This window comes from Danio aesculapii, chromosome 17 (genome assembly GCF_903798145.1).
Source record: "Danio aesculapii chromosome 17, fDanAes4.1, whole genome shotgun sequence".
Classification (NCBI taxonomy): Eukaryota; Metazoa; Chordata; class Actinopteri; order Cypriniformes; family Danionidae; genus Danio; species Danio aesculapii.
The window spans coordinates 14,604,103-14,631,503 of NC_079451.1; the positions used below are offsets into that span (position 1 = coordinate 14,604,103).

The following is a 27,401-nucleotide window of genomic DNA, read 5'->3' on the forward strand; positions in this document are numbered from 1 at the left end:
AGGATGTAGCTGTACCTACAATATGTCCGAAGGGTGTAAAGATTATATGTAATTTCTGTTTGTTTTATTGGGGAAACAATTAGCAAACGTCAGATTCAGTTCACTCGTGTTTAGAATCAAATAATCATCCATTATATGCTGAGCTGTGTGGTGTTGTTGGTTTTCACAGTAACCATCTCAGAAACTGCAGCTGAACATTTGTTAAGTGTCACTTTTTATGTAGATGTCTGTTTGAATACATTTTACATAGATAATGGCAGGCTGCAATGTTTGTATGATTGTATACATGGGAGATGGCCCAGCACATTTTGTCAATATAAAGTAGGAACAGCTTCAAATACTTATGTCAGTCATACAGACATAGCTCAGCAGAAGCTGAAGGCTCATTAGCATTTAAAGATATATAACGCAAAAGAGCTCATTAGATTGTGGATTGAGGTGTTTCTGACTGGGTAAATCATTGTAAGTTATTGTAAGTTGGGCATCCAATGTCATCTTTAAAAAGTGTGTATCTTTGTTTAAAATAATGACACATTAATCCTATACATCTTAAGTGTGACTTAAATGATGTACTATATATTCATATTGCATGGCATCTTATTTATGTTGTATATGAATGCAGGAAATGTAGATTTGTAATTAAATAAAGGTTATAATAACAATAATAATAATAATAATAATAATAAATCTCAGTCTAATTCATGTCCCATTAAAGGTGTGTCTGAATTTTGTGGTAACTCTGATGTGTTATATTGACAGGGGAAAATGCCATAGTGATTGTTGCTGGTGCTAATTTGCTCCTGGGGCAAGAGGAGCTACAACGGGCACAGTCTGCAATAATAAGCGCCAATGTGCTTGTTTGCCAGCTTGAAATCAGCCCAGATGCATCGCTACAGGCCCTAAAAATGGCTAGAGACAACCATGGTCAGTCACTCACCCTTTCTTCATTTGCACTTTCTCCAAGATCTTTTTTGTTAAGCCAAGGTATATTTATACATTATATACTGTAGTGCTTTACACATTGCACGCTTTTCTCAAAGCAGCTTTAGAAAAAAAATGATGATGTTAATCTGTATATATAAAATCTTTATCAGTGTCTGATATACTTATAAGTGATTAGCAATTACAGTGATGAATTATTTGATCAAAAAATTAGGAATTTGTTTTCTTTTTTTGGTTAATTTAATAATATTTACTTTATAATATTGCATTAAATACTGCTAAATTGTCCATAGTGTATGAGTGTGAAAGAGTGTGTATGGATGTTTCCCAGAGGTGGGTTGTGTTAAAACATGTGGTGGATAAGTTGGCGGTTCATTCAGCTGTGGCGAACCCAGATTAATAAAGGGACTAAGCCGAAAAGAAAATGAATAAATAAAATGAATGAATGAATAAATAATATAAGTGTATGTGTGTTTCCCTGTGCTGGGTTGCGGCTGGAAGGGCATCTGCTGCGTAAAACATATGCTGCATAAGTTGGTGGTTCATTTCTTTGTAGCAACCTCTGATTAAAAAACCGAAAGCCGAAAACAAAATGAATGAATGAATGAATAATATAATTTAATATAATATAATATAATATAATATAATATAATATAATATAATATAATATAATATAATATAATATAATATAATATAATATTTTATATGATGAATCGACTGATCTTCGTGGCGCTTAAATGTTAGCGACAAATGGACGTTTTTCAAATTTTTATACCGATTGGTACCAAATTCCAGTATCATGACAACACAACTGAAACAGAATATTGACTAGGGGGTGGGGCTTTCCCCTTGCACATCATTCTCTCATAGCAAACTAACGGTAAGATGGCCAAGGTTACGAATATTGTAACTGAAGCGTCAAACAGACATCATCAGAAAAGAACTGCCACTCCAAACATGGAACCAAATGGTCAGACTTTGATGATTACCAAAACAAACTTAACTTGTTCACATACAGTATAATAATATGCACTAGCAAAATAGACATTGTAAATTTAGATTTCACACGGACTAGAAGGTCAATAACTGTCTTTCTTTCATAAAATAAGTTGTACAGTAGCTCCATGCTGTTGCGGTCCTCATTTTATCTATTTGGCAACTAGTTTCCAGTCCTACAGCACCATTTTTTAACACTCGCTTATTTCCTTTACCTTATTCTGCAAAAACTTTCACACTCACTATTTTTAGCTTCTTTTTTTTCGAAATGATTAGCTCCACCGACTGTGACTCAGACATCATTAGCACCTTGTATGTTCAGGTCCCCACTGATCAGAGACACCCTGTATCCTTGTCATGCGACGCACAAGATTATTCCACAGATGGATGACACAGATGGATACCCCCCTCCCCACACCAACGCACCCCAATATTCACATTCACCACCTCAGAACTTCCCAGATACATGCTGTTTAGCCCGTTAGCAGGCCATATTAAGTGTTAAGAGACAGGCCATTAGCCCAGATTATGCACCTATCACTTGGGATGAATTCATCAAACAATGACGTGCGCAAGTAGCACTTAGCCGGAGCTCAAGGCTTGGATTACGCACATGCCACCCCCACAGGCTCACTGCATTCCTAACCACATTTGCAGATAAATGAATAGAAGAAAACAAATAAAATAGATATTTGGCTTTGATTCTCTCCTCAAGTGTAGACTAAAAAAAGACATTTGCTGTTTATTTAAGCTACTTTTACTTTAAAATGAGCTGAAGCAACTTAATTTGTGGTTAATACAACTTAATTGTTTTATGTTTAATCCACTCAAATTTGTAAAAAACAAACAAAATAAACATAAATTTACTTAATTCCTTCATGTTGTCCCAACACAAATCAATTGTGTGAAACCCAGCATTTTCTTTACAGTGTTGTTAGTTTTATGTAAATGGCCAGTTCACCCAAACATTTTGTCATTGTTTATTCGCCTTTCACTTGTTCAAAATTTGAGTTTCCTTTTTTATCACAAAATAAGTCATTTTAAAAAATGTTGTTAACGTTTGATCTCTATAGTGTTTGTTTTTCCTACTATGGAAGTCAATGGTTACAAATTTTCAGCGTCCTTCATAATACCTTCTTTTGTGTTAAACAGAAAAAAGAAACTAATTTGAGGGCAAGTAAAGATTAGATTAGATTCAACTTTATTGTCATTACACATGTACAAGTACAAGGCAACGAAATGCAGTTTAGGTCTAACCAGCAGTGCAATAGCAGCAAGTGCAGGATATAGGTATAAGTTATAAAGTGCAGTTTTAGAAAAACTATGGTAATATTTACAGATGGATGTACTATGAACATTATACACAGGTTGTATTAGCTATGAACAGATTTACAATAAATGAATATATGTACAGGATGCTATTAATAGCAGAAGTGTGCAGATAGATAAACATAATTACAAATGTCCATGTGCAGTGGGTATGTCCAGTTCAGATAAGTGAATCAGTGCAATGAATATGTGCAAACTTTAAATGTGTAAATGTTAAATAGTGCAGTGATTGTGAGGAGTATAAGTTAGAGGAGTGTGGGGGGTGTATTGGGGGGGCAAAAGAGTCAGTGAGGGGCAGAGTTCAAAAGGAAGACAGCTCTGGGGAAAAAGCTGTTCCTCAGTCTGCTGGTTTTTGTCCGGGGGAGCCTGAAGCGCCTGCCGGAAGGCAGGAGAGAAAACAGTCTGTGAACAGGGTGAGAGGTGTCCTTGAGAATACTACGTGCTCGGCGCAGACAGTGTTTCTTCTGGATGTCCTCTATGGCTGGCAGTGTAGTCCCTGTGATGCGTTGGGCAGTTTTCACCACCCGCTGCAGTGCCTTTTGCTCAGCAACAGAGCAGCTTCCATACCAGACTGTGACGCAGTTGGTCAGGATGCTTTCTATTGTGCATCGGTAGAAGTTCACCAAGACGGCTGATGAAAGCTGGTTCTTCTTAAGTTGCCTCAAGAAGAATAGGCGCTTGTGAGCCTTCTTGACCAGGCTGGAGGTGTTGGTGGTCCAGGAAAGGTCCTTAGAGATGTGGGTACCCAGGAACTTGAAGGATGAGACAGGCTCCACGGCCATCCCGTTAATGTGGATGGGATCATGCGAGCCTGTTCGTCCCTTCCTGAAGTCCACAATGAGCTCCTTGGTCTTGCTGGTGTTAAGGAGCAGATTATTGTCAGTGCACCAAGTGGTTAGATGCTGTATCTCCTCCCTGTAGGCAGTCTCATCATTATTGCTGATTAGACCAATCACTGTGGTGTCATCTGCAAATTTGATGATGGTGTTGGATCTGTTCACAGGCCTACAGTCGATGGTAAAAAGGGAGTAGAGGAAGGGGCTCAGCACGCAGCCCTGTGGTACACCAGTGTTGAGTGTGACGGTGGTGGAGCAGATGTGGCCTGATCTAACATTCTGAGGTCTGTTAGTCAGAAAGTCCATAACCCAGTTGCAGAGAGACGCGTTGATCTCCAGGTCTCTGAGTTTGATCAGTAACTTAGAGGGTATGACAGTGTTGAATGCTGAGCTGAAGTCAACAAACAGCATTCGTGCATAAGTGTTTTTATTGTCCAGGTGTGTGAGGACAGAGTGCAGTGCTATGGAGACGGCATCTTCTGTGCTCCTGTTGCCACGGTAGGCAAACTGATGTGGGTCCAGTGTGGATGGCAGAGAGTCTTTCAGATGTGCCAGGACCAACCGCTCGAAGCACTTCATGATGATGGGTGTGAGTGCTACAGGGCGGTAGTCATTCAGGCATGTTGGGCTGGAGTGTTTGGGCACTGGCACAATAGAGGGTGGTTTTAAAGCATGTTGGCACAGTTGCTAGGTTAAGCGACAGGTTGAAAATGTCTGTGAATACCCCAGCGAGCTGTTCTGCACATGCTTTGAGGACGCGCCCAGGAATACCGTCTGGTCCAGCAGCCTTACGCACATTGATCCGACTCAGTGCGGTGTAGACTTCTGAGGAGGTGAGTGTGATAGGTGAGTGGTCGGTTGAGGTAGTGTTCCTGGTGTAGGGTTCTGTATTGTCTCTTTCAAAGCGGGCATAAAAGTCATTTAGCTCGTTCAGGAAGGAGACATTTGTGGCTGTGGGGGTGGACTGGCTGGGTTTGTAGTTGCTGATGGCCTGGATGCCCTGCCACATGCGCCGAGGATCAGAGTTGGAAAAGTGTTCCTCTAGCTTTAGCTTGTAGCAGTGCTTGGCCTTTTTGATGCCCCTCTTCAGATTAGCCCTGGAAGTGCTGTAGGCCTGTGCATCCCCTGATCTGAAGGCAGTGTTGCGTGCCTTCAGCAGGAGGCGCACCTCCTTGTTCATCCATGGCTTTTGATTTGGGTATGTGGTGATCTGTTTCTGGGTTGTAACACTGTCTATGGTGGTGTTGATATATTCCAGAACAGAGGAAGTGTAACTGTCAATGTCTGTGTGAGAGCCACATGTGGCCTGGGAAGCAAACATACTCCAGTCTGTGTGTTCAAACCTGTCCTGGAGTGTGGAGTCCACCCCCGCTGGCCACACTTTGATGGTCCTTACTGATGGCTTCACACGGTTGACGATGGGTGAGTACTTGGGGGTGAGAAACAGACAAAGGTGGTCTGATTGACCCAAGTGGGGGAGGGGGGTCACAGCATATGCTTCAGCCATGTTTGTGTAAACTTGGTCTAAAGTTTTGTTTCCCCTTGTGTGGCAGAAAATGTTTTGATGGAATTTGGGGAGCACTGTCTTTAAGTTTGAGTGATTAAAATCCCCCGCAACAATAAAAGCAGCCTCCGGGTGAGCAGTCTGTTGTTTGCTGATGGCTGCATGAAGTTCATTCATAGCGAGCTTGGCATCAGCGTCGGGAGGGATATAAGCGGCAGTTATTATGGTGGAGGTGAACTCCCGTGGCAGATAAAACGGTCTACATTTAACCATTAGAAATTCCAGGTTAACAGAGCAATGTCTCCCAACGACGACAGAGTTTGTGCACCAAGCTTTGTTAATATAAATGCATAATCCTCCGCCTCTGGTCTTACCGGAGTCATCCGCCGTTCTGTCTGCTCGGAATGTTTGATGCTCCGTTAGCGATATAGCGTTGTCTGGTATCCCGCTGTTTAGCCATGTTTCTGTGAAAATCATGACATTACAGTTCCATAATCTTTTGCTGTGGTTGATGCGCAGTCGAATCTCATCCATTTTGTTCACCAGTGACCGTACATTGGCGAGAAAGATGCTGGGTAAAGAGAGCCGGTGTGGTGTTCGCTTTAGCTTAGCTCTTAGCCCGCCGCGCTTCCCCCGTCTTTGTTTACGTTCTCTGCGCCGCCTCCAAGCACTTCCGCCCGGCCGGGCAGGGCTCTTCGGCCCGGGTGTTCTGGTGATCTCAGGGATGAGTCGAAGATTGTTAATAAAACTGTCCGGAATGCACAATCCAATATCCAAGATGTCCTGTCGGGTGTACGATGTAAAAGCACTGCTGTTCTGCACGAACAGACCCGAAATGAGCAGGAATAATACTGCAAAATTGCAGAAACTGGAGAGACACTGAGCCTCGCGAACCGAACGCGCCGCCATCTCGTCTCTTTTTAGGATTAAATGTCCATTTTTTGGGTGAACTAACACTTTAACTCCAAAGCCAATATGTATGTAACATGTCATTTTACTTGTGCATTATTCAATGTTAGATTAACTAGTGCCGGTGTCACTCAGGGTTTCATATAGTGCATCCAGAAAGTTTTCAAAGCGCTTCACTTTTTCCACATGTTTTTTGTGTTAACGGTTTCTTCCTAAATGGATTAAATTTATTTATTTCCTCAAAATTCTACACACAATACCCCATAATGACAATGTGAAAAAAGATTTTTTGAAACTGTTGCAAATTTATTAAAAATACAAAACCTGAAAAATCACATGTACATCAGTATTCACAGCCTTTACTCAATACATGTTGATGCTCCTTTGGCAGCAATTACAGCCTCAAGTCTTTTTTGAATATGATGCCACAAGCTTGGCACACCTGTCTTTGGGAATTTTTGCCCATTCCTCTTTGGAGTACCTCTCTATCAGGTTGGATGGGAAGCAACGTTGTACAGCCATTTTCAGATCTCTCCAGAGATGTTCAATAGGATTTAGATCTGGGCTCTGGCTGGGCCACTCAAGGACATTGACCGAGTTGTTGTGAAGCCACTCCATTAATATTTTGGCAGTTTGCTTTGGATCATTGTCCTGCTGGAAGACGAACCGTCACCCCAGTCTGAGGTCAAGAGCACTCTGAAGCAGGTTTTCATTCAGGATGTCTCTGTGCATTGCTGCATTCATCTTTCTTTCTATCCTGACTAGTCTTCCAGTTCCTGCTGCTGAAAAACATCTTCACAGCATGATGCTGCCACCACCATGCTTCACTGTAGGGATGGTATTAGCCTTGTGGTGAGCGGTGCCTGGTTTTCTCCAAACGTAACGCCTGGCATTCACTCCAAAGAGTTCAATTTTAGTCTCATCAGACCAGAGAATTTTGTTTCTTATTGTCTGAGAGTCCTTCAGATGCATTTTGGCCAATTCAAAGCGGGGAGTGGCTTCCGTCTGGCCACTCTACTATACAGGCTTGATTGGTGGATTCCTGCACAGATGGTTGTCCTTTTGTAAGGTTCTCCTCTCCCCACAGAAAAATGCTGGAGCTCAGACAGAGTGACCATTGGGTTATTGATCACCTCCCTGACTAAGGCTCTTCTCCCCCGATCACTCAGCTTAGATGGCCGGCCAGCTCTAGGAAGAGTCCTGGTGGTTCCAAACATCTTCCACTTACAGAGGATGGAGGCCATTGTATTCATTGGAACTTTCAGAGCAACAGAAATTTATCTGTAACCTTCCCCAGCCTTGTGCCTCGAGACAATCCTGTTTTGGAAGTCTACAGACAATTCCTTTGTCTTTATGCTTGGTTTGTGCTTAGACATGCACTGTCAACCCTGGGACCTTATATACACTGACTCACATAATTAACACATCTCTTGACTCTGGTTTATTCCCTACTTCATTTAAGCAGGCTAGGGTAACCCCACTGCTAAAGAAACCCAACCTGGATCAAACGCTACTTGAAAACTACCGACCGGTATCCCTGCTTCCATTCATGGCCAAGATTTTGGAGAAAGTAGTGTTCAATCAAGTCTTGGACTTTCTTACTCAAAACAACCTCATGGACAACAAGCAATCCGGCTTTAAGAAAGGCCACTCAACTGAGACTGCCCTGCTCTCGGTCGTGGAGGATCTCAGACTGGCTAAAGCAGACTCTAAATCATCTGTCCTCATCTTGCTGGATTTATCAGCTGCTTTTGACACTGTAAACCACCAGATCCTGCTATCTACGCTTGAGTCACTGGGCGTTGCAGGCACTGTTATTCAATGGTTCAGATCTTACCTCTCTGACAGGTCATTCAGGGTGTCTTGGAGGGGAGAGGTGTCCAACCTGCAGCATCTAAACACTGGGGTACCTCAGGGCTCTGTTCTTGGGCCACTTCTCTTCTTCATCTGCACGACATCTTTAGGACCAGTCATCCAGAAACATGGATTTTCCTACCACTGCTATGCTGATGATACCCAGCTATACCTCTCTTTTCACCCTGATGATCCCTCGGTTCCAGCTCGCATCTCAGCCTGCCTGTCAGACATTTCACACTGGATGAAAGATCATCATCTTCAGCTTAACCTTGCGAAAACGGAAATGCTTGAAGTTTCTGCCAACCCGACTCTACACCATAACTTTTTAATCCAGATGGATGGGGCAACCATTACTGCATCCAAAATGGTAAAAAGCCTTGGAGTAACGATTGATGACCAACTAAACTTCTCTGACCACATTTCTAGAACTGCTCGATCTTGCAGATTCGCACTCTATAACAACAGAAAGGTCCGACCCTTCCTATCTGAACATGCAGCTCAACTCATTGTTCAAGCTCTTGTTCTCTCCAAACTGGATTATTGCAACTCTCTACTAGCCGGGCTTCCAGCTAATTCTATCAAACCTCTTCAGCTGCTTCAGAATGCAGCAGCACGAGTGGTCTTTGATGAACCCAAAAGAGCACGTGTCACTCCGCTACTCACCCGTTTGCACTGGCTGCCAGTTGCTGCTCGCATCAAATTCAAAGCTCTGATGTTTGCTTACAAAGCGACCTCTGGCTTTGCTACTTCTTATCTGCTCTCACTTCTGCAGATTTATGTGCCCTCTAGAAACTTGCGTTCTGTGAATGAACGTTGTCTCGTGGTTTCATCCCTGAGAGGAAAGAAATCATTTTCCCGAACTCTCGCATTCAATCTCCCCAGTTGGTGGAATGAACTCCCTAACTGCATCAGAACGGCAGAGTCACTTGCTGTCTTCAAGAAACGACTAAAAACTCAGCTAATTAGTCTCCACTTTCCTTCCTAATCTGTAACTGCCTCTCTGGCTATACCACTAACTGTACTCTCTCAAAAAAAAAAAAAACAAAAAAAAAAAACATTACTAATGCTTTGCTTCTTAGACTTTACACACCTGAAACTTGTCTATAGCACTTATTCACTGTTGCTCTTATAGTTGTGTAAATTGCTTCCTTGTCCTCATTTGTAAGTCGCTTTGGATAAAGGCGTCTGCTAAATGACTAAATGTAAATGTACATGTTATATAGACAGGTGTATGCCTTTTCAATTCATGTCCAATCAGCTGAATTGACCACACGTGAACTCCAATTAAGCTGGTGAAACATCTCAAGAATGATCAGTGGAAACAGAATGTACCTGAGATCAATTTAGAGCTTCACAGCAAAGGCTGTAAATACTTATGTACATGTGAATTTTCAGGTTTTTTGTTTTTAATGAATTTGCAACAATTTAAAAAAATTATTTTTACATTGTCATTATGGGGTATTGTGTGTAGGATTTTGAGGAAATAAATTACCTTAATCCATTTTGAAATAAGGCTGCAACATAAAAAAAAGTAGAAAAAGTGAAGCACTATGAATACTTTCCGGATGCACTGTATGCTCTCCTATACTGTTTACTTTATAAACAAATGATTGTTTTAATATGAATGGCAATAAATACGTTATAAAATACTCTGATGACGCTGTAATACTAAGCCTGCTCATGAAAAATGAGGATATAACAAAATATCAGTCTGAGATGTGAACTTTGTGCAGTGTCAACTTACTGTAAATATGGAAGAAAGTAGGAAATGAAAGTTGACCTGAAAAGACTGGGTGATTACAGTCCAGCAATTATCCACAGTAATGTAACTGAACAAGTGGATACCTTTAAGTATCTTGGGGTGGTCATTAAAGAGACTGATTGGAGTAAGTAAAAAGCTAATGTTGCTGTTTTATCAAGCAATTTTGGGAAGTTTAGTAAATTATGGTACGTGAACATGGTATGACAATCTTTTAGTTCAATCAAAAACACAACTTGCACATCTTGTCTAATGTCTTGTCTATTTTTCATGTTGCCATGAAAATGATGGGTGTATAAGAGTAAGCATCACTTCAGTTAACCTAAGATTTGTTCGCTTTTAGGGATGCACAAGTAATAGCAAATGATCCAAATCGTGTATTATTTCCAATTTATCAAGTACTGCTATTAGGGAGCAATACATAGTCCCTTTATGTAAAAGTAACCATTACAATAAGTAATATATACCAATACCATTAGCATTTTAATGGTAAAATATCTTTGAAATGTCACTGTTGTTGGTAAATATTGCTAATATTGTCTTTTTTTTGTTACCTGGACTATAGTTCAAGACAAATGTTTTGGAAAGGACAATAAAGTATAACTCAATTTTAGACATTAGAATAGCTACTAAAGGGTTATGTGATCATTATATACCGTACAAATATCCGTAAATGAATAGTGTTTCAGATTTTGTGATTCACATTTGTTTCTTTTTTCAATTATTTATGCTTTTGACTTGCGTTATGGGATCTTGGTCATTCCTATTCCTATTTTTTTATGTTGAAAAGTTTGAAAAAAAAAAAGTACTTCTGTTTTTACATAATTTGCACATTTTTATTTTTAATAGCCTAAAGTTATATATTGTCTGGAATGTTGTAAATTACAGTTAAAAGAAAACTGATAATAAACTGCCAATACTGTTGTTTTATGAACTTATTTCTCTAAATATTATTTCTAATACAACATATTGTACTAAAATGTCAATAAAAGTCATTTTGTTAAACTGCGTTGTTGAATTTTTAACACCAAAAGTTGACAGAGCAGAGATCATGATCCTATAATGCAATTCATGATCGTAAATAAACAGAAAAAACCTGCCAATCACAATATATGGAAACTTTTTTACAGTTTAAATACACCAATTTTGCTTAAAGCAACAATTCACAGCAATTCAGTGATTAATTCAGACACCAAACCACATAAAAAGGGCACACAAAAACAAAGACACATTAAAACATAATAATTTTAATCTGTTTCCAAATATTTCTAGTAATTTACAGTAGCATACAAGTCATTAGCTACAGTACAATAATCATGCTTCTTTGTTTTTGTGTGCGGGGAGGTGATATTAGGGAAAATAAATATGTATTTAAGAGTAACATAACTTTCAGGTCAGACATGTACTATCGTGTTTGATCTTCACATTTCAAAGTATTGGAATTTGTTATGTCAAAGGCCAAAGAATATGCCATCAGTAAGAAGGCTTGTGCTGAATGAATTTCAGATGTTGCATGAGGGGAAAAAAATGTGTCAATGGGATGACAACTCACAGCTCAACATGAAAAACGCTGATGTGTCATAGCTATTATTATACCTTGATGGAATCCATACTGTCAAATAACCAGACGACAGTACCTGCATTGTCAACAAACTTAGATACATAGTCCAAAAATATAATTTAGACACTTAAAGATTATTACTGTTATTCTGTGATTATATAATATTTTTATTTGTATTTTTAAGAATGTTACTGTATGATGTTAAGAGTAAAAATCTCTTTAACTCTTGATTTTTTTTTTTTTTTTTAGGTTTTTAGCTTTGTTAAGAATTCGATGTATGTGCATATGTACTAGTCAAGCTCAAAATTAATCAAACCCCTGGCAAATTCTGACTTAAAGTTACTTTTATTCAACCAGCATTTTTTTTTGCTGCCACAATGTGCAGCTGCAGGTCTTCACTTAGCTGCTTTGTCTTAGCCAAGAGCCCATGACTTTCCACAAACCAACAGCAGAGAGCTTCTGTTTATCCCCTGTTGAGTTGATTAAAACAGCTGTTCCCAATTAATTAAAAATAAAACTTGATTGTTGAATAAAAGTTTAAATAAAACTTCCTTTAAATAAAACTTTTAAGGGCACCTATGATGAAATTCATCTTTTTAAAGCTGTTTGGAGAGAACTGTTTGTAGGTATAGTGTGTCCACAGTCATACTGGAATGATAGAAATACAATAAGTCTCCTTTTTTTTTTTTTTTTTTCTCCTGACGTTGTAATAGGATCCAAATCCCTCCCATTTTGATTCCCACCCGCAACGTGACGTCGGAGTGTGGTTTTCCCCACCCATCGAATTGATTGACAGACGTGTATGTCTTCGTAGTAAGGCGTATAATTACAAGATAAGATGTGCGCAAAAGCAACTGGGATTAAAAAATTTGTTCAGCTCTCTGGGATCATCTGCACCTCAAGGATGAGTTTTACAAGTTTAAAACATTTTTAAAACAGTGCATGTTGGTAATAAATACAGTAAAATCACTATGCAATTCATCACCACAGCCACATAGTGTCAGTACAATTATAAAAGAAGATGTTTCAATCCCGGTATGTGGATGTTAAATCAGGTTTATTTTGTTCATGAACATAATGGATGTCCATACAGCAGTGTATGCACACAAACTTTATAATGACATTGTGTGTGACTCATCATTGCAGAAAGGCTTGAATTATCTCCACAACAAATATATTAAATAACAGTTGGGAAAATTCTTACTATAGTAAGGGAGATCTGCTTCATATTTGTCTGTCACTGTGCTGTTTATCTACTTGAAGGCGACATGCACGGACGCATGTGGAAACGGTGGGTGGGGAGAACCAGCTCATTTGCTCAGGCAACAAAAACAGTTACAATCTCCTAAAAACTCACTTTTCCCAGATTTAGAAAGGTATAATCAATAATCTGATGGGTATTTTGAGCTGAAACTTTACAGACACATTCTGGAGACACTAAAGACTTATATTAAATCTTTAAAAAAAAGGGGGGGTAAAATATGTGCCCTTTAAGTTAGAATTTGCCAGGGGTATGAATTATTCTGGGCTTGACTCTATGTATGTATGTATGTATGTATGTATGTATGTATGTATGTATGTATGTGTGTTTTACATTAGTTAAAAAATAAATTATTCTGTGGCCTATTGAAAGTTCTCACACTGTTTAGGTGCAATAAAATCCACAGAGAGAAATAAAAACGTCAAATACTATGTTAATTAGTGAATTTGATTACTTGTTAACTCCATTTAATAATTAATAATACAATTTAATAATAAAATGAAAACTCCATTTAATTTTTTTTTTATTTTAACGAGTTATTAGGCTTTAATAAGAAAATAAATCACCTCAGATTATTAAATGTCTTTGTAGTTTTATTTGTGAGTTTAACTTCATGTTAACAAATGAAGCCTTATTGTACAGTGTAAATGTACAGTTTGGATATATTAACGTTTAAGTCTAACTTCAAACATTGAACTACTAAAATACGACAATCTGAATATTATTTAAAAAGAAATAAAAATATAACAGGCTAAATAAGAACTAATTATGTACTGTGTTTTGAAGTGCCCATGATAACAAAACTATGCTTATTTATTATCATGATATAACGAAATATTGAATATCGGCCTATGTCTAAGTTCCCAAAATGACTTGTATGTGCATGTTTTATTATGGGTCCACCTAAATTCATTAGCAGCTACAGACATTACTTGCTCGGGTCTTTTTCTGCATCTGAATCTGAAATTAAGCAGCGTAAATGCTCCATATCACACACTAAATATTCTTACCTCTTAAAGTCTGTTGTTTACTTCGCTCACTAGTGAGAAATCCCCTCACAGACAGAAGGTTATAGTCACTTCCTTTGTGGTTGGGTTTTACGTCAAATTTTGAGTCTAGGACTGAGTGAAAGATAAAAAGAGAACTGTTAGGCAAGGAATAATGTTATTATGAAACTATGCTAATATCAACTCATATTAAGCCAAGTAGCTCAAAGTGCAAGTTTCATACTGGTTGCTGTTTGATGTCATTATCTGTGATTAAAATATTCATGTTTCCGTTTTCATTCAAACTAATCATTTGACATTATAGAAGTGATTTATTGTACTTTGGTCTTTTTACTCTTACTACTTGCAGTGTTTTTCTACTATAATCAATATGTGAATAATATTTTCTATGTTTTTTTCAGTGAAGACTATTTTTAATCCAGCTCCTGCTATTGCGTACATGGATTCTGATTTCTACAAAGCATCTGATGTTTTCTGCTGCAACGAGTCTGAGGTGAAAGACAATAATCAACAACACAAGATATCACATAAGGATGGGTTGTTGCAGGGCTTCGCTGAACCCAAAGTCGTCATTTACTCATTTCAAACCTATGAGTTTCAAAGAACATGAAAGTGAATATAATAAAGAGCATAGTAAAAGGAATAGGTTAGCCAAAAACCTAACCTGAACCCCTTAGCACACACTTTGTTTACCATAGAAGACAAGGACAAGCAAGACAACTAGTTACCGTTATTGTATAACGATACAGTATTTTACTCTTAGGCCCAATCCCAATTCTAATTTATACTCCAATGCCTACCGCTTCACCTTTTCCTTGGTGAAGTGGTAGGGATAGAAATATTCCCCTAACAAATCAGACACCAATACAGGGCAAGCGTTCATTCATATGGAGTATTAGGCCCAATTCCAATTCTATTATTTTTTTGCCCCTACCCTTTGCCCTTGACCCTTGAAATAAAGCATGAAGGGGAGGGTCTTCAAATTTATCCCTAAATAATAAGACAGCACTACAACACCTGCACACGTCATCATATGTCATCGCGATCTCGTACTTCATATGAGATCGACTACGACGACTGCTGTAGTTATTCCAGTTGCATTATTTTTTGGTATTTATCTTCAGGAAATGACAGACGGCAACGATATCATGTTATCATTATGATATAATATGGCAATAAGATCAAAAACTGTACACTGTGGCCATATACATCTATACGAAAACTACATTAACATTATATCAGACACTTTAAAAAGGTAATTCCCAGCCACTAGACTTTCCGGTAAGACTTTATAATAACTACACGCTATGAATCATTTATTAAGCATTAGCATCTTGTGAATTCATTATTTGTTAAGCATTAACTCTGCATTAATAAACAGTAGTAAGCAGTTTATAACTGCAGCTACAAATTCTCTATTTTTGACTTAAAACCATATTTATAATGTGCTTAATTATTGTACTTTCATAATTTGTGACTGATTGATTTTTCATTACTAAATTAAGTATTGTATTATTTACAAACCATGTGTATTTAAGAGTAGTTGATGGTTTTAAGATCATTCAAAATGAGTTAGGAAATGATTAATAAACTATTGAAATCAACGTTTATATATCTTATTATTCAGGCATATAGTAATGGTTAATTTGTATGTTACTAAATACTTTTGTTGTGATGAATAAATCCAGTTTTGTGACCAAATCTAAAGTGAGGACTATGTGTGCTTTATAAATCCCTTATAAATGACAATTAAAGGCTTGGTATCAAATGAACAATACAACTTTGCAATCTTATCTAAACAGTTAAATTACTGTAATGTTTAACCATTGCTGAATAACAGCAGTGTCAAAATATGACATAAAATTGGATAAAACATCAACAATATAATAATTAAACAATATAATAGGATGAAATGTTTAAACTGTACAGTCATTTTATTTTAGATGAGGTTGCACATATTTATTTTTCATTTGATACAGTTTCATTTGTGTATCTTCAAACGAATAGAAACGAATAATGTTGTTTATGTTCTTTTTTTCCTGTTTAGAATTGAACTGAGCCTTTAATTGTCATTTATAAGGCATTTATAAAGCATAAATAGTCCTCACTTTAGATTTGGTTACAAAACTGCATGGAGTTGAGTTAATAAAGCATTTATTAACAAACAAATGAACTATTAATATATGCCTGACTAATAAGATGTTAATAAAAATCAATTAATAGGCACATTATTAATGTGGTTATAAGTTAAGAATAGAGCATTTGTAGCTGCAGTTACAAACTGCTTACTAACGTTTATTAATGTAAAGTTAATGCTTAACAGATATATATTTCACTATTTGCTAATGCTTAATAGATGATTCATTGATTGCCGATGATTCATGCGATTGCCGTTCTCCAGAAATGTATATAGGGGTACGTAATCAGAATGAGCCTGGATTGCTATTGCCAGTCCCCATTGACTTCAATAGTATTTTTTATGTATTCTTTTGAGTTCTGCAGAAAAAAAATCTGAGAGAAGTTGGAAACAATTTAAGGGTGAGTAAGAAGTAAGAGTACAGTTTCACTTTTGGATGAGCAATCCCTTTAATATTACTTGATGACCAGTTTGTAATTTTTACAGTTCACCCTAAAATAATTTACTCACTTCTTGCTAGTTCAAAACCTATTTGAGCTTCTTTCTTCTGTTCAACATAAAAGAAAATATTTTTAAGAATGCTGAGTTGCCCCATTGACTTCCATAGTATTTTTTTTCTGACTATGAAAGTCAATGAGTCAACCAGCATTCTTCCAAATATCTTCTTTAGTGTTCAACAGAAGAAAGAAGCTCATAAAGCTTTAAAAACCACGTAAGGGAGAGTAAACAATAAGGTCATTTAAATTTCTGAGTGAACTATCCCTTTAAACCGGGTCACAAGAGTAAAAGGACACATAAAGTACAACCCCTCCATAAAAAGTCATCTACCTGACAAGTGCCAGAAATGATGGGGTTGTATGTCGTGTCTTACAGTAACTGTTATGTTTGGAGCCCGCCCTCTTTTAAATCACGGCAGGGTGAGATGACAGACGAGGGCTTGGACTGATGGGAAACAGTAAACTTAAAGCATCCACGACCAGGCAGGCAGATGCACAGATGGTGTCTCAGTGCGGCCCGGGGCGAAAGCTCCAGTGTAACTAAGAGTTTGAACCGGAGTGCTCCGTCAGGGCAGCTTTGATGTGGCTGGGTGGTTGAAGGAGGGAGGAAAAAATGCACAGGTGGGACTTAAAAGCGAGAGCCCTCAGTACAAATCAACCCTTCAGTTTCAGCCTTAGTCCCAGCACATGCATTTGCGTACACGCTTGGCTTTCACCCGACAACTTCAGTTGCAAGAGTGAACAATGAATCATCGGCAGTTTACAGAAGCAGATAACCACACATGGATGAGTAATGCGTGCACTTTTTTCTGTTTTGGCAGCCAGATAGGACAGATTGATGGCAAACCTCAAAGTACACAAATACAAAGGCTATACTTATTGCCCTGATTTTTTCGGTATCTCCACTCACTTGGTGGGCTTGACTGAAGGTTATCCTTTATACACCTGCAGTCGAGAGCCTAAAAATATGGATAATACTGTTCATTTCAGAGCTTTAGTGAATACAAAGAGAAATAAGATTTGACCATATACGTTTTGGATGTGACCAAAAGAGTCTGTATAAAACAGACTCTTTTTTACAGTATACAACATACTTTGTAGAAATTCTGTGAATTAAACTGCACAACCCAAAAGAAATTATGCTTATCAAAAGGATAAAACATGCCTCTCTATTGAACAAAAATGATTGACTTTATTTTATTTGACATTTTTTGATTTATGAGGAAAAAGTGTCGGTATGGATGTGACATCTCTCCGTTATGGATGTGACAGATGTGAAAATGCCACTTGTGTGACTTTGGTAAATCAAATATAATAGAGACATTTTGAGTATTTTTAAAGCACTGTAAAATACAAGCCTATACAAAAAAACGTAGAAACGGTTCCCATATTTTGGGTGAAAACGTAATTTTTTTTCATAGCAAGGTTGACATTTGCATGGAATTGCTCATATATATATATATATATATATATATATATATATATATATATATATATATATATATATATATATATATATATATATATATATAAGGGCAAAGATAAATCAGCATTAAGCTATAATGAATCATAAAATGCTCTGATGTGAAACATACCGTGTATAAAAAATGTTCTATGGTTATAAGATTTGGTAAAAGTAAAAAAAAATTATCATTTTCATCTTCAGAACACAAATTAAGATATTTACAGTAAAATCAGAGAGCTCCCTCATCCTCCATAGACAATAAGGATCCAGACTTGTTCAAAGTCCAGAAAAATACCAAAATACATCCTCAAAATAGACAATATGGCTTCAGTGGTTCAATCTGAATATTATCAACCTACGAGAGCACTTTTGTGTGTTCATAAAACCAAAATACCAACTTAATTCAACAATTTCTGTGCCAACTCTAAAATTTGTTAAGTCTGAAATGTTGGTGTTTGGGCGACGCAGTGGTGCAGTAGGTAGTGCTGTCGCCTCACAGCAAGAAGGTCGCTGGTTCGAGCCTCGGCTGAGTCAGTTGGCGTTTCTGTGTGGAGTTTGCATGTTCTCCCTTTGTTCTCGTGGGTTTCCATGCGGTGCTACGGTTTCCCCCACTGTCCAAAGACATGCACTACAGGTGAATTGGGTAGGCTAAATTGTCCGTAGTGTATGAGTGTGAATAAGTGTGTATGGATGTTTAACAGAGATGGGTTGCGGCTGGAAGGGCATCTGCTGTGTAAAACATAAGCTGGATAAGTTATCGGTTCATTCCACTGTGGCGACCCCAGATTACAAAAGGGACTAAGCCGAAAAGGAAATGAATGAATGAATGTTGGTGTTTATGTACAGTAACCCTTAGTTTAAATTGCAAACATATAATAGAATTAGCTCTTTTTGTTTATTTCGATTCCCGTTTATTCTTCTTGGGTCCAGCAAATAAGATTAAAACTTTGCTTTAAAACCTAACAATTTAAACCAAAACTTACATTACACCATAAACAGAAACCAATACCAAAACCAAATAAAATGACAAATTAAACCAAAACAATCAAAACCAAATAAACATATAAATTTACATTAAACCGTAACCATAGAAACCAATACAAAAAAAACAATAAAACATATAACACAAAATTCATTCATGTATCCTGTGGTGTTCCTCTTAGGCTGAGATGTTGACTGGTCTCTCCGTTACCTCAGTGGAAGATGCTAATCAAGTTGGCCTGGAGCTGTTAAACAAAGGTTGTGCTTCGGTTATTGTTACCTTGGGGTCACAGGGCTGTGTGGTGTGTCAGTCTACAAACAAGACCCCTAAACACATTCCCACCATTGAGGTCACTGCTGCGGATACCACGGTAAGACTGACGTCATTCTACCTGAAACGTCACACAGTTATGTCAAACATAACCAGCATTTCAGTTTGGTTCAGTCCTAAAAGTGGTGTTTTTCTAAGTTGTCCAAGTAGATCAATTACTGAAGTGAAACTTTAATTTCTGGCAACTTGCTTTGGCAGTTCAGAAATGATTCTTTCTTTTAGGAGACAACAGTTTTGCTATCGATTAATATTTGACCTGCACTTTGATCTTCATTCAAATGTGGCAGCGGTTTTGACGCGCGTTCAGGGTCCATATGCGATATCCAGTGTATATGTATCTATGTTGCTCTGGTCGGTGACGTCACCAACCAGTTAGGCTAACACGAGAACTTGCATGATGTAAAGATGACTGAGGGAGAGGAGTTATTTCTGAAGCAGAATTCCTCGTGACCATAACTCAAGAAGTACATGTTAAGATGCAATAACATTAATTCTGATGCTGTGCTCAAAAAATACTTTTGTAATTTATAGTAAGTACTATGATGTTTTTGAACTACACAATAGTGAAGTACTTATATTAATATATATTTACAGTTGAAGTTAGAATTATTAGCCCCCTTTTTACATTATTTTTCTTTTTGAAATTATTTCCCAAATGATGTTTAACAGAGTAAGGAAATTTTCACAGTATGTCTGATAATATTTTTTGTTCTGGAGAAAGTCTTGTTTGTTTTATTTCGGCTAGAATAAAAGCAGATTGAAATTTTTTTAAAACAATTTTATGGTCAATATTATTACCCCCTTTAAGCTGTATAGTGTACAGCAGGGGTGACCAACCCTGCTCCTGGATATCTACCGATATCTAGATTTCAGTTGCAACCCATATCTAACACACCTGCCTGTAATTATCCAGTACTGTTCAGGTCCTAATTAATTGGTTCAGGTGTGTTTGATCAGGGTTGGAGCTGAACTTTGCAGGAAGGTCGATCTCCAGGAACAGGGTTGAGCACCACTGGTCTACAGAACAAACCATCGTTATACAATAACTTGCCTAATTACCCTAACCTGCCTAGTTTACCTAATTAACCTAGTTAAGCCTTTAAATGTCACTTTAAGCTGTATAGAAGTGTCTTGAAAAAGATCTAGTCAAATATTATTTACTGTCATCATGGCAAAGATAAAATAAATCAGTTATTAGAAATGAGTTATTAAAACTGTTATTAGAAATGTGTTGAAAAAAAAATCTTCTGTCCGTTAAACAGAAATTTGGGAAAAAAATAAACAGGGGGGGCTAATAATTCTGACTTCAACTGTATGTGTACATATATATATATATATATATATATATATATATATATATATATATATATATATATATATATATATATATATATATATATATATATATATATTACTGTTCATTCTTAAATATTTCCGTTTACTATAAATTACTATAGTATTTTAAATGTGTAACACCTGGTTTTATTGGATTTTTTATTTTTTTGCTGTTATAGTCTAGAATTTGTTTCTGTTTAGTGCAGCATGTTATTTGCAGTAAATAATTGAACTGAACAATTCTGCCACATATGTTTCGTTGACAGTTTTATTGATCACTAAGATATGATTGACTTGATATGATTTACGTTGCTTTGATTTAAAAATGAAAATTGCAAAAATAGCTTAGATGTACTGTAGCTAAGGCACTTTTGCCAGGTAGCTTTTAGCTTAGCTTGCTACATTTCCCAGAAGGTAGCTTTGAGTGTAGCTACATTTTAAGTAGAGTAGCTAATAGCTTAGCTCACTACATTTTTCAAGTAGCTAGCCCAACACTGAGGCTAAATAATTTGACAATTATGTAAGTAAAATAACCTTGTTGTCATTTTCAAAAAAAGAAAATAATGCAAATTATTTTGCAGTTATATTAACAAATTAATTCACTTGCTGTAATTTGGGCTGATTATTTTTGAAAACAAAACAATATTCTTACTTGTCAAGAAAAAGCTACTTGATTTAGGAATATTTAGATATTTTGGACTAGAAATGAGGCAAAAACTCTAAGAAAGGCTTTTATTTTGCAGTACTTTAACTTTGCAAACCTTTTACATTCACAAAAAAGTTACCTGAAACTCTCCATGAAAGGTAATATTGGAAAAGCAATAAATTTGCTTGCTATCTAACTTTTTTTACATGATTGTAAGTCATCTGAACCTAAAGCTGTACGGCACAATGTCTGAGAAAATCTAAAATCTAAAGTCCTGGAGATCTACCTTTCTGCTGAGTTCAATTCAATTTAATTCATCTTTTTTTCTATAGAGCTTTTACAATTTAGATTGTGTCCTTTGAACTATACTAATTTGAACTTTAACACTAAAGCTGCGGTCACACTTGACTTTTCTTCCCATAGACTTCCATTCATACGCACGCGAATGCGTCAGACCAGAAACGCGGGATCATGTGTTAAGTCTCGCAGTCCGCTGCGGTGCAAAGTTCAAGCTTGGTGAACACTGACCTGCGAAACCACATCACTTGACTGCTTAAGACCAATCGAGGATCAAAACAGGACCTCTCTGGACAGAAATTTAAAACATGGAGCAATCGCTCGCTTTTTTAATGTCTAATCATCTTGTTTAATCCCGCCCCTTTTCGCAGCGCCATACGACAGGATTTCGCACACACAAAGCCCAGTGTGACCGTAACTTTAAAAACTGGACGGACACAGTTGCAATTTACTAGAACTTATATGTTGAATTGCTTTGACACAATCTACACAGTCCGAACACTGAAGAGCAAAACCACCATTCAGCTCCAGCCCTGATCAAACACACCTGAACCAATTAATCAGGACCTGAACAGCACTGGATAATTACAGGCAGGTGTGTTTGATATGGGTTGTAACTGAAATCTGCAGGACGGTAGATATCCAGGAGCAGGGTTGGTCACCCCGGGCTTAAGTCATGTTTCTACAATCATGTAAGTGAATGATATTGAGTCATCAGTTATAATTTGCCTATATCATATGATCAAGCATGATTCAGAGTTAGAAAACAGGCTTTATTGGGAACATTTGACATGATATTTTCCCTTTAGCTAGTGTGACGTGAGCTTTAAAGAGTGATGGCCTTGACGTTTTACACCATTTCTTACTAAAACATCTGATTGTTGATATGGGATCAGTCTGACAATCTGCGTATATGTTTGTTGAAAACAGCAACTTGTTACCTCACATTTTTCAGAAGTTTTACATCAACCTTGTGTTAATTGTGGATGTGGCTTTAATGGTTTCTCTTCTGATTGTAATCTCTGTGGACGCTTACTCATTTTGTACCTGGATTTGGTAGTTCTGGCGTCACAGCAACTCGCACTTCCTGTTTATTTGTATTGCAAAATCTCAAAATGTTTAAAATGCATGTAGTTCTGTGGAGAACAACAAGATCTGTCTTTAGTCACATGGATACATCATAGTGCTTTTTTTACTTTATATCAGGGGTACCCAAACTTTTTCCTATAAAGGGCCAAAAAGTAAACCTGATTGAGGGCTGTGGGCTGAATATATACCAAATCGTATATATTAAATTTGCCATGGGTATTTATTTATTTTTTATTCTGTAATATTTAAATAGTGATGGACTGTTATCGGCGTTAATCTGCTGCGTTAACGCGAGACTCTTACCGGATGATTAAAAAATATATATATTGCCGTTAATCCATTCTCAAATTTGGGTTAGGCGCTGAGTCTACTCTACGCAAGCTATGATGACTTTCACCTTGATATTTTAGCACGGATGTACAGTATACCTGACCGGTGAGCCGTCTGACAAAAAAGTGTCCTTCTGAATCAAATCAGCAGGATGCCCTTCTGGATCTTTCACTTACTTTGAAGACACTATTGACTATGTTTACATGGACATCTGTAATCTAGTTATTTGTTTTAATAGACAATAATATAATTAAAGTGTTTACGAGAAGTGCTTTCATGTAAGAGTTTCCTCTAATTTTGGGTGACTTCAACTGCAGTTCAGCAGTTTCACCTTCACTAATGAACATTTCATTCATGCCCCTGTGACAGACTGGGGTATTAGACACAAAATAAGAAGTGAGGACTGGTGAGAGTGTTATGGAATTTAATAACGCACGTCGAACGGAAAGAAAAAAACTTCCGCATTTCACGATGTGTGTGTGTGTGTGTGTGTGTGTGTGTGCAGTCCTTTACTGACAGCCGTGTGTGTAAATCTTGTCAGAAAATATGCTGAAAAGTCCTACATGATGGTAATAGTTTGATTGCGGTGTTGATTGCATATTCCACGAAACCTTTTTACAGAACTCTTATTTTGCATGCTATCTTCTTCAAATTTGAAATATAAACTCATGAAATACTTGGCTTTCAAGTCATATTTTTTCTAGGACATTACAATAATGTTTTCCTGTGTTTTAAAAACACTATTGGTTGGGTTTAGAGAATGACGATGGTGGGTCAGTCAATCTTTAAGTCAGTGAGTCAGTCGACCGCGGCCTCTGGGGGATTTACTATTTAGTATTTAAGAAGAGCAGGCGCAAATAGTACTCGTGAGGGAAATTTGAGATCTCAACAAGCATACAACGCAACCGCTGGTGGATTTTCGAAAACAAAAACTGCAAAAAACATACCTCCTGAGATGTATTTTTCACTCTCCTTATTTTGGCTCTCAGTGTTGGGCATCATAGTTCTTTTCTAAAAGATGAAGTTTCAGTTTTTCATTGAACCAGGATTTGATAGATATTATCCTAATAGAAAGGGGTAGACTGTTCCACAATGTGAGGCTGACATTGGCAAAAGCCTGATCTACTTTTTACAGGTTGCAAGTTGAGCAATGAACATGTCCTGTCTGTGACCAGAAATTCCATAACGTTGCTTCTTAGGATTAGAGTTGTTGGATCTTTGGAACTCTTATTGCCTGCATTTCAAAACTGAACATTTACTCACCTTCAAGTGGTTATAAACCTTTGAGTTTCTTTCTCCTGTTCAACACAAAAGAAGATATTTTGAAGAAAGCTAAAAGCCTTTCAACATTAACCTCCATGGTTGGAAAAACAAGTAGTCAACGGTTACCGTTTTCCAGCTTTCTTCAGAATATCTTTTTTTTTGTGTTCAGCAGAAAAAAGAAAGACCAACAGATTTGGAACAAGTTAAGGGTGAGTAAATGACGACCGGATTTTCAGTTTCAGGGATTCGGGTAATAAATCCCATTAAAAAGCACATTCACAACTTTATCCCACAGCTTGTGAGTGTGATGTGCAGACCACCATTGCTCTATGTTCTAAGAAAAAGCAACATTTTTAGAAACATAAATAGGTTAACTTTCCCATTACTCCATAAATCCTGTGATTTTTTTATTTTTTATTTATTTAGTTATTTATTTATTTATTTATTTATTTATTTTTTAGCAGAATGGCCACTGAATTCACAACAGAGATCTTATATGATATCCATTTGTATTATTTTTGTAATTGGGTAACACTTTAAAATAATAGTCCATTAGTAATATATTACTAACATGAACAAACAATAAGTAATACATTTCTTGTGGTACTTGTTCATCTTTGTTAACATCAGTTAATGTTATTTAAGTTAATAACGTTAGTTAACTCACAGTGCATTAACCGAGTGGATCCCAAATTGAGGGTTGGGACCCCTCGAGGGGTTGCGGGACAATGAGGGGGGGTTGCTTCATTTTATTAAACTATTACAATTACCATATTTTATCCATCATGGTCTCCAAATGGCATTCTTTAAAATTAAATGATGAATAAACTTGGGCTTATTGGTGTGTGCGCGCTGTTGTGTGCAATGTTTATACATTTATAATGTATAATATTATAATATAATATTGGAGGGGCATTGGGCATTACGCTGGCATTGCTATTTTGGGGGTCACGAGCTGAAATATTTGGGAACTAATGTTAACAAGCATAACATTGAATTTTAATAATGCAGTGGTTAATGTTGAACTTTGATTAATAAATGCTTCACAAGATTGTTCATACAGAATTCATACTTAGCAGCAAAAGTCATTTTTTGAGTGAGTATAAGTATTTTTTTCTGATATGTCACACATACTGCAAGTGTCACAGAAAAATGGTTTCCGGTGAAATCCAGACTGGTGACATATGGCTTCTGCAGTCATTTAGTTGACATTAAATGCACATTTATTTATGAGTGCAAGCAACATGTACATCTCAGAATACATTTAGTTTTCTTTTTCAGTAATCTGTTACACTCTGATACGTATTACATTTTACCTTGTGTGCTTTGCAGTTTGGCAAATGTAGCACTAAATGCATCAGACACTTATTTGTTTAGAGTCCAAACTCGGTCCTGGAGGGTCGGTGTCCTGCACAGTTTAGCTCCAACTTCCTTCAATACACCTCTCTGAAGTTTCTAGCATACCTAGAAAGAGCTTGATTAGCTGGTTCAGGTGTGTTTAATTGGGGTTGGAACTTAAATAAGCAGGACACCGGTCCTTCAGGACTGAATTTGGACACACCTGGTTTAGATTATAGGTCTACAATATAAAACAGGGATGTCCAAACTCAGTCCTGGAGGGCTAGTGTGTCCTGCTGAGTTTAGCTCCAACTTGCTTCAACACACCTGCCAGGAAGTTTCTAGTATATCTAGCAAGAGCGTGATTAGCTGGTTCAGGTGTGTTTGATTAGGGTTGAAGCTAATCTCTCCAGGACACCGGCCCTCGAGGACCGAGTTTGGACACCCCTGGTATAAAACCTTGTGAGTGGCACATGTTCATGCAAATATTGACTCTACAATACTAGGGTGTTGTGGGTGGTTACAGTGTGCTATTTTTGCTGTTGTACGTATGTCACACCAGCCTGATCTCATGGGGAAATGCAAGTATTTTACGTTTTGTCAGTTAATTAGTGTGAATTCATATGGGCTCAGTCGTACAAAAATGTACGGTTTTAAAAAGGAGGCATGGCACCCAACCCCGCCCCTAAACCCAATCAGCAATGGGGGATAAGCAAATCTTACTAAATTGTATGAATGAGACTTATGCTGCGGTCACGCTAGAGTTTGTGCATGCAAAATTCTGTTGTACGGTGCTGCGAAAATAGGCAGGATTAAACAAGATGATTAAGACATTAAAAAAAGCGAGCGATTGGTCCATGTTTAATTTTTGTCCAGAGAGGTCATGTTTTGATCCTCGATTGGTCTCACACAGTCAAGTGATGCGATTTCGCAGCTCAGAGTTCACCAAGCTTGAACTTTGCTAAGCAGCGAACTGAAAAACTTGTCGCACGAGCTTGCGTTTCCGGTCCGACGCATTTGCGTGTATATGAATGAAAATCTGGGGAGAAAAGGGCAGTGTGACTGCAGCTTAAGCCACTAAATCAAAAAGTTATGAATTGACTATACTATGTTATGAATTGACTATTGACTATGTAAAAATGTGTATTTATCTAGGATCTTTATGTTGAGGGGTGTTTTGCTTCCTTCAGTCAATTAAGGGAAAAATATTATCTCCCTCATACACATTTTTTTTTTCGTTATTTGCAAATCAGGCATTTTGTGAAGTCTAAAATTCCTAATTTCCAACTCTGTCCAGAAAAACATGTGTTTTATGATTTCTTTACGCCCCCTGATTCCCCCCTGATTCTAGACATCTTATTTTAAAATTTGTATATTTCTAAATATATATGTATGTGTGTGTGTGTGTGTGTATATATGTATATATATATGTATATATATATATATATATATATATATATATATATATATATATATATATATATATATATAGATGTGTATATGTGTGTACGTGTGTGTGTGTGTGTGTGTGTGTGTTAAAGCTTAAAATAATGTATTTTTAAAAAACTATTTTAAAAAGAAATTAAAAGAAATCATAGTTTACAGCAGACAAGGTTATAATTTACGATGTAATTTATAGACTCATAGCCTACAGACTATATACATTCATAGCTCTTTTCAATTGAATTGCAAAGCAGGAAATGAAACTAGCTACTGCCGGTATATTCACTG

General features: G+C 37.1%; 1 protein-coding gene across 1 annotated transcript in view; it reads left to right on the forward strand.

The window, feature by feature from the left end:
- rbks (ribokinase) overlaps positions 1-27,401 on the forward strand; it is a 63,068-nt gene that overhangs the window by 22,681 nt on the left and 12,986 nt on the right. The window contains exons 6-8 of the mRNA XM_056476857.1: positions 760-924; positions 14,363-14,454; positions 19,224-19,412. Of these exons, the coding sequence (XP_056332832.1) occupies positions 760-924; positions 14,363-14,454; positions 19,224-19,412 (446 nt within the window). The remainder of the gene's footprint in view (positions 1-759; positions 925-14,362; positions 14,455-19,223; positions 19,413-27,401) is intronic.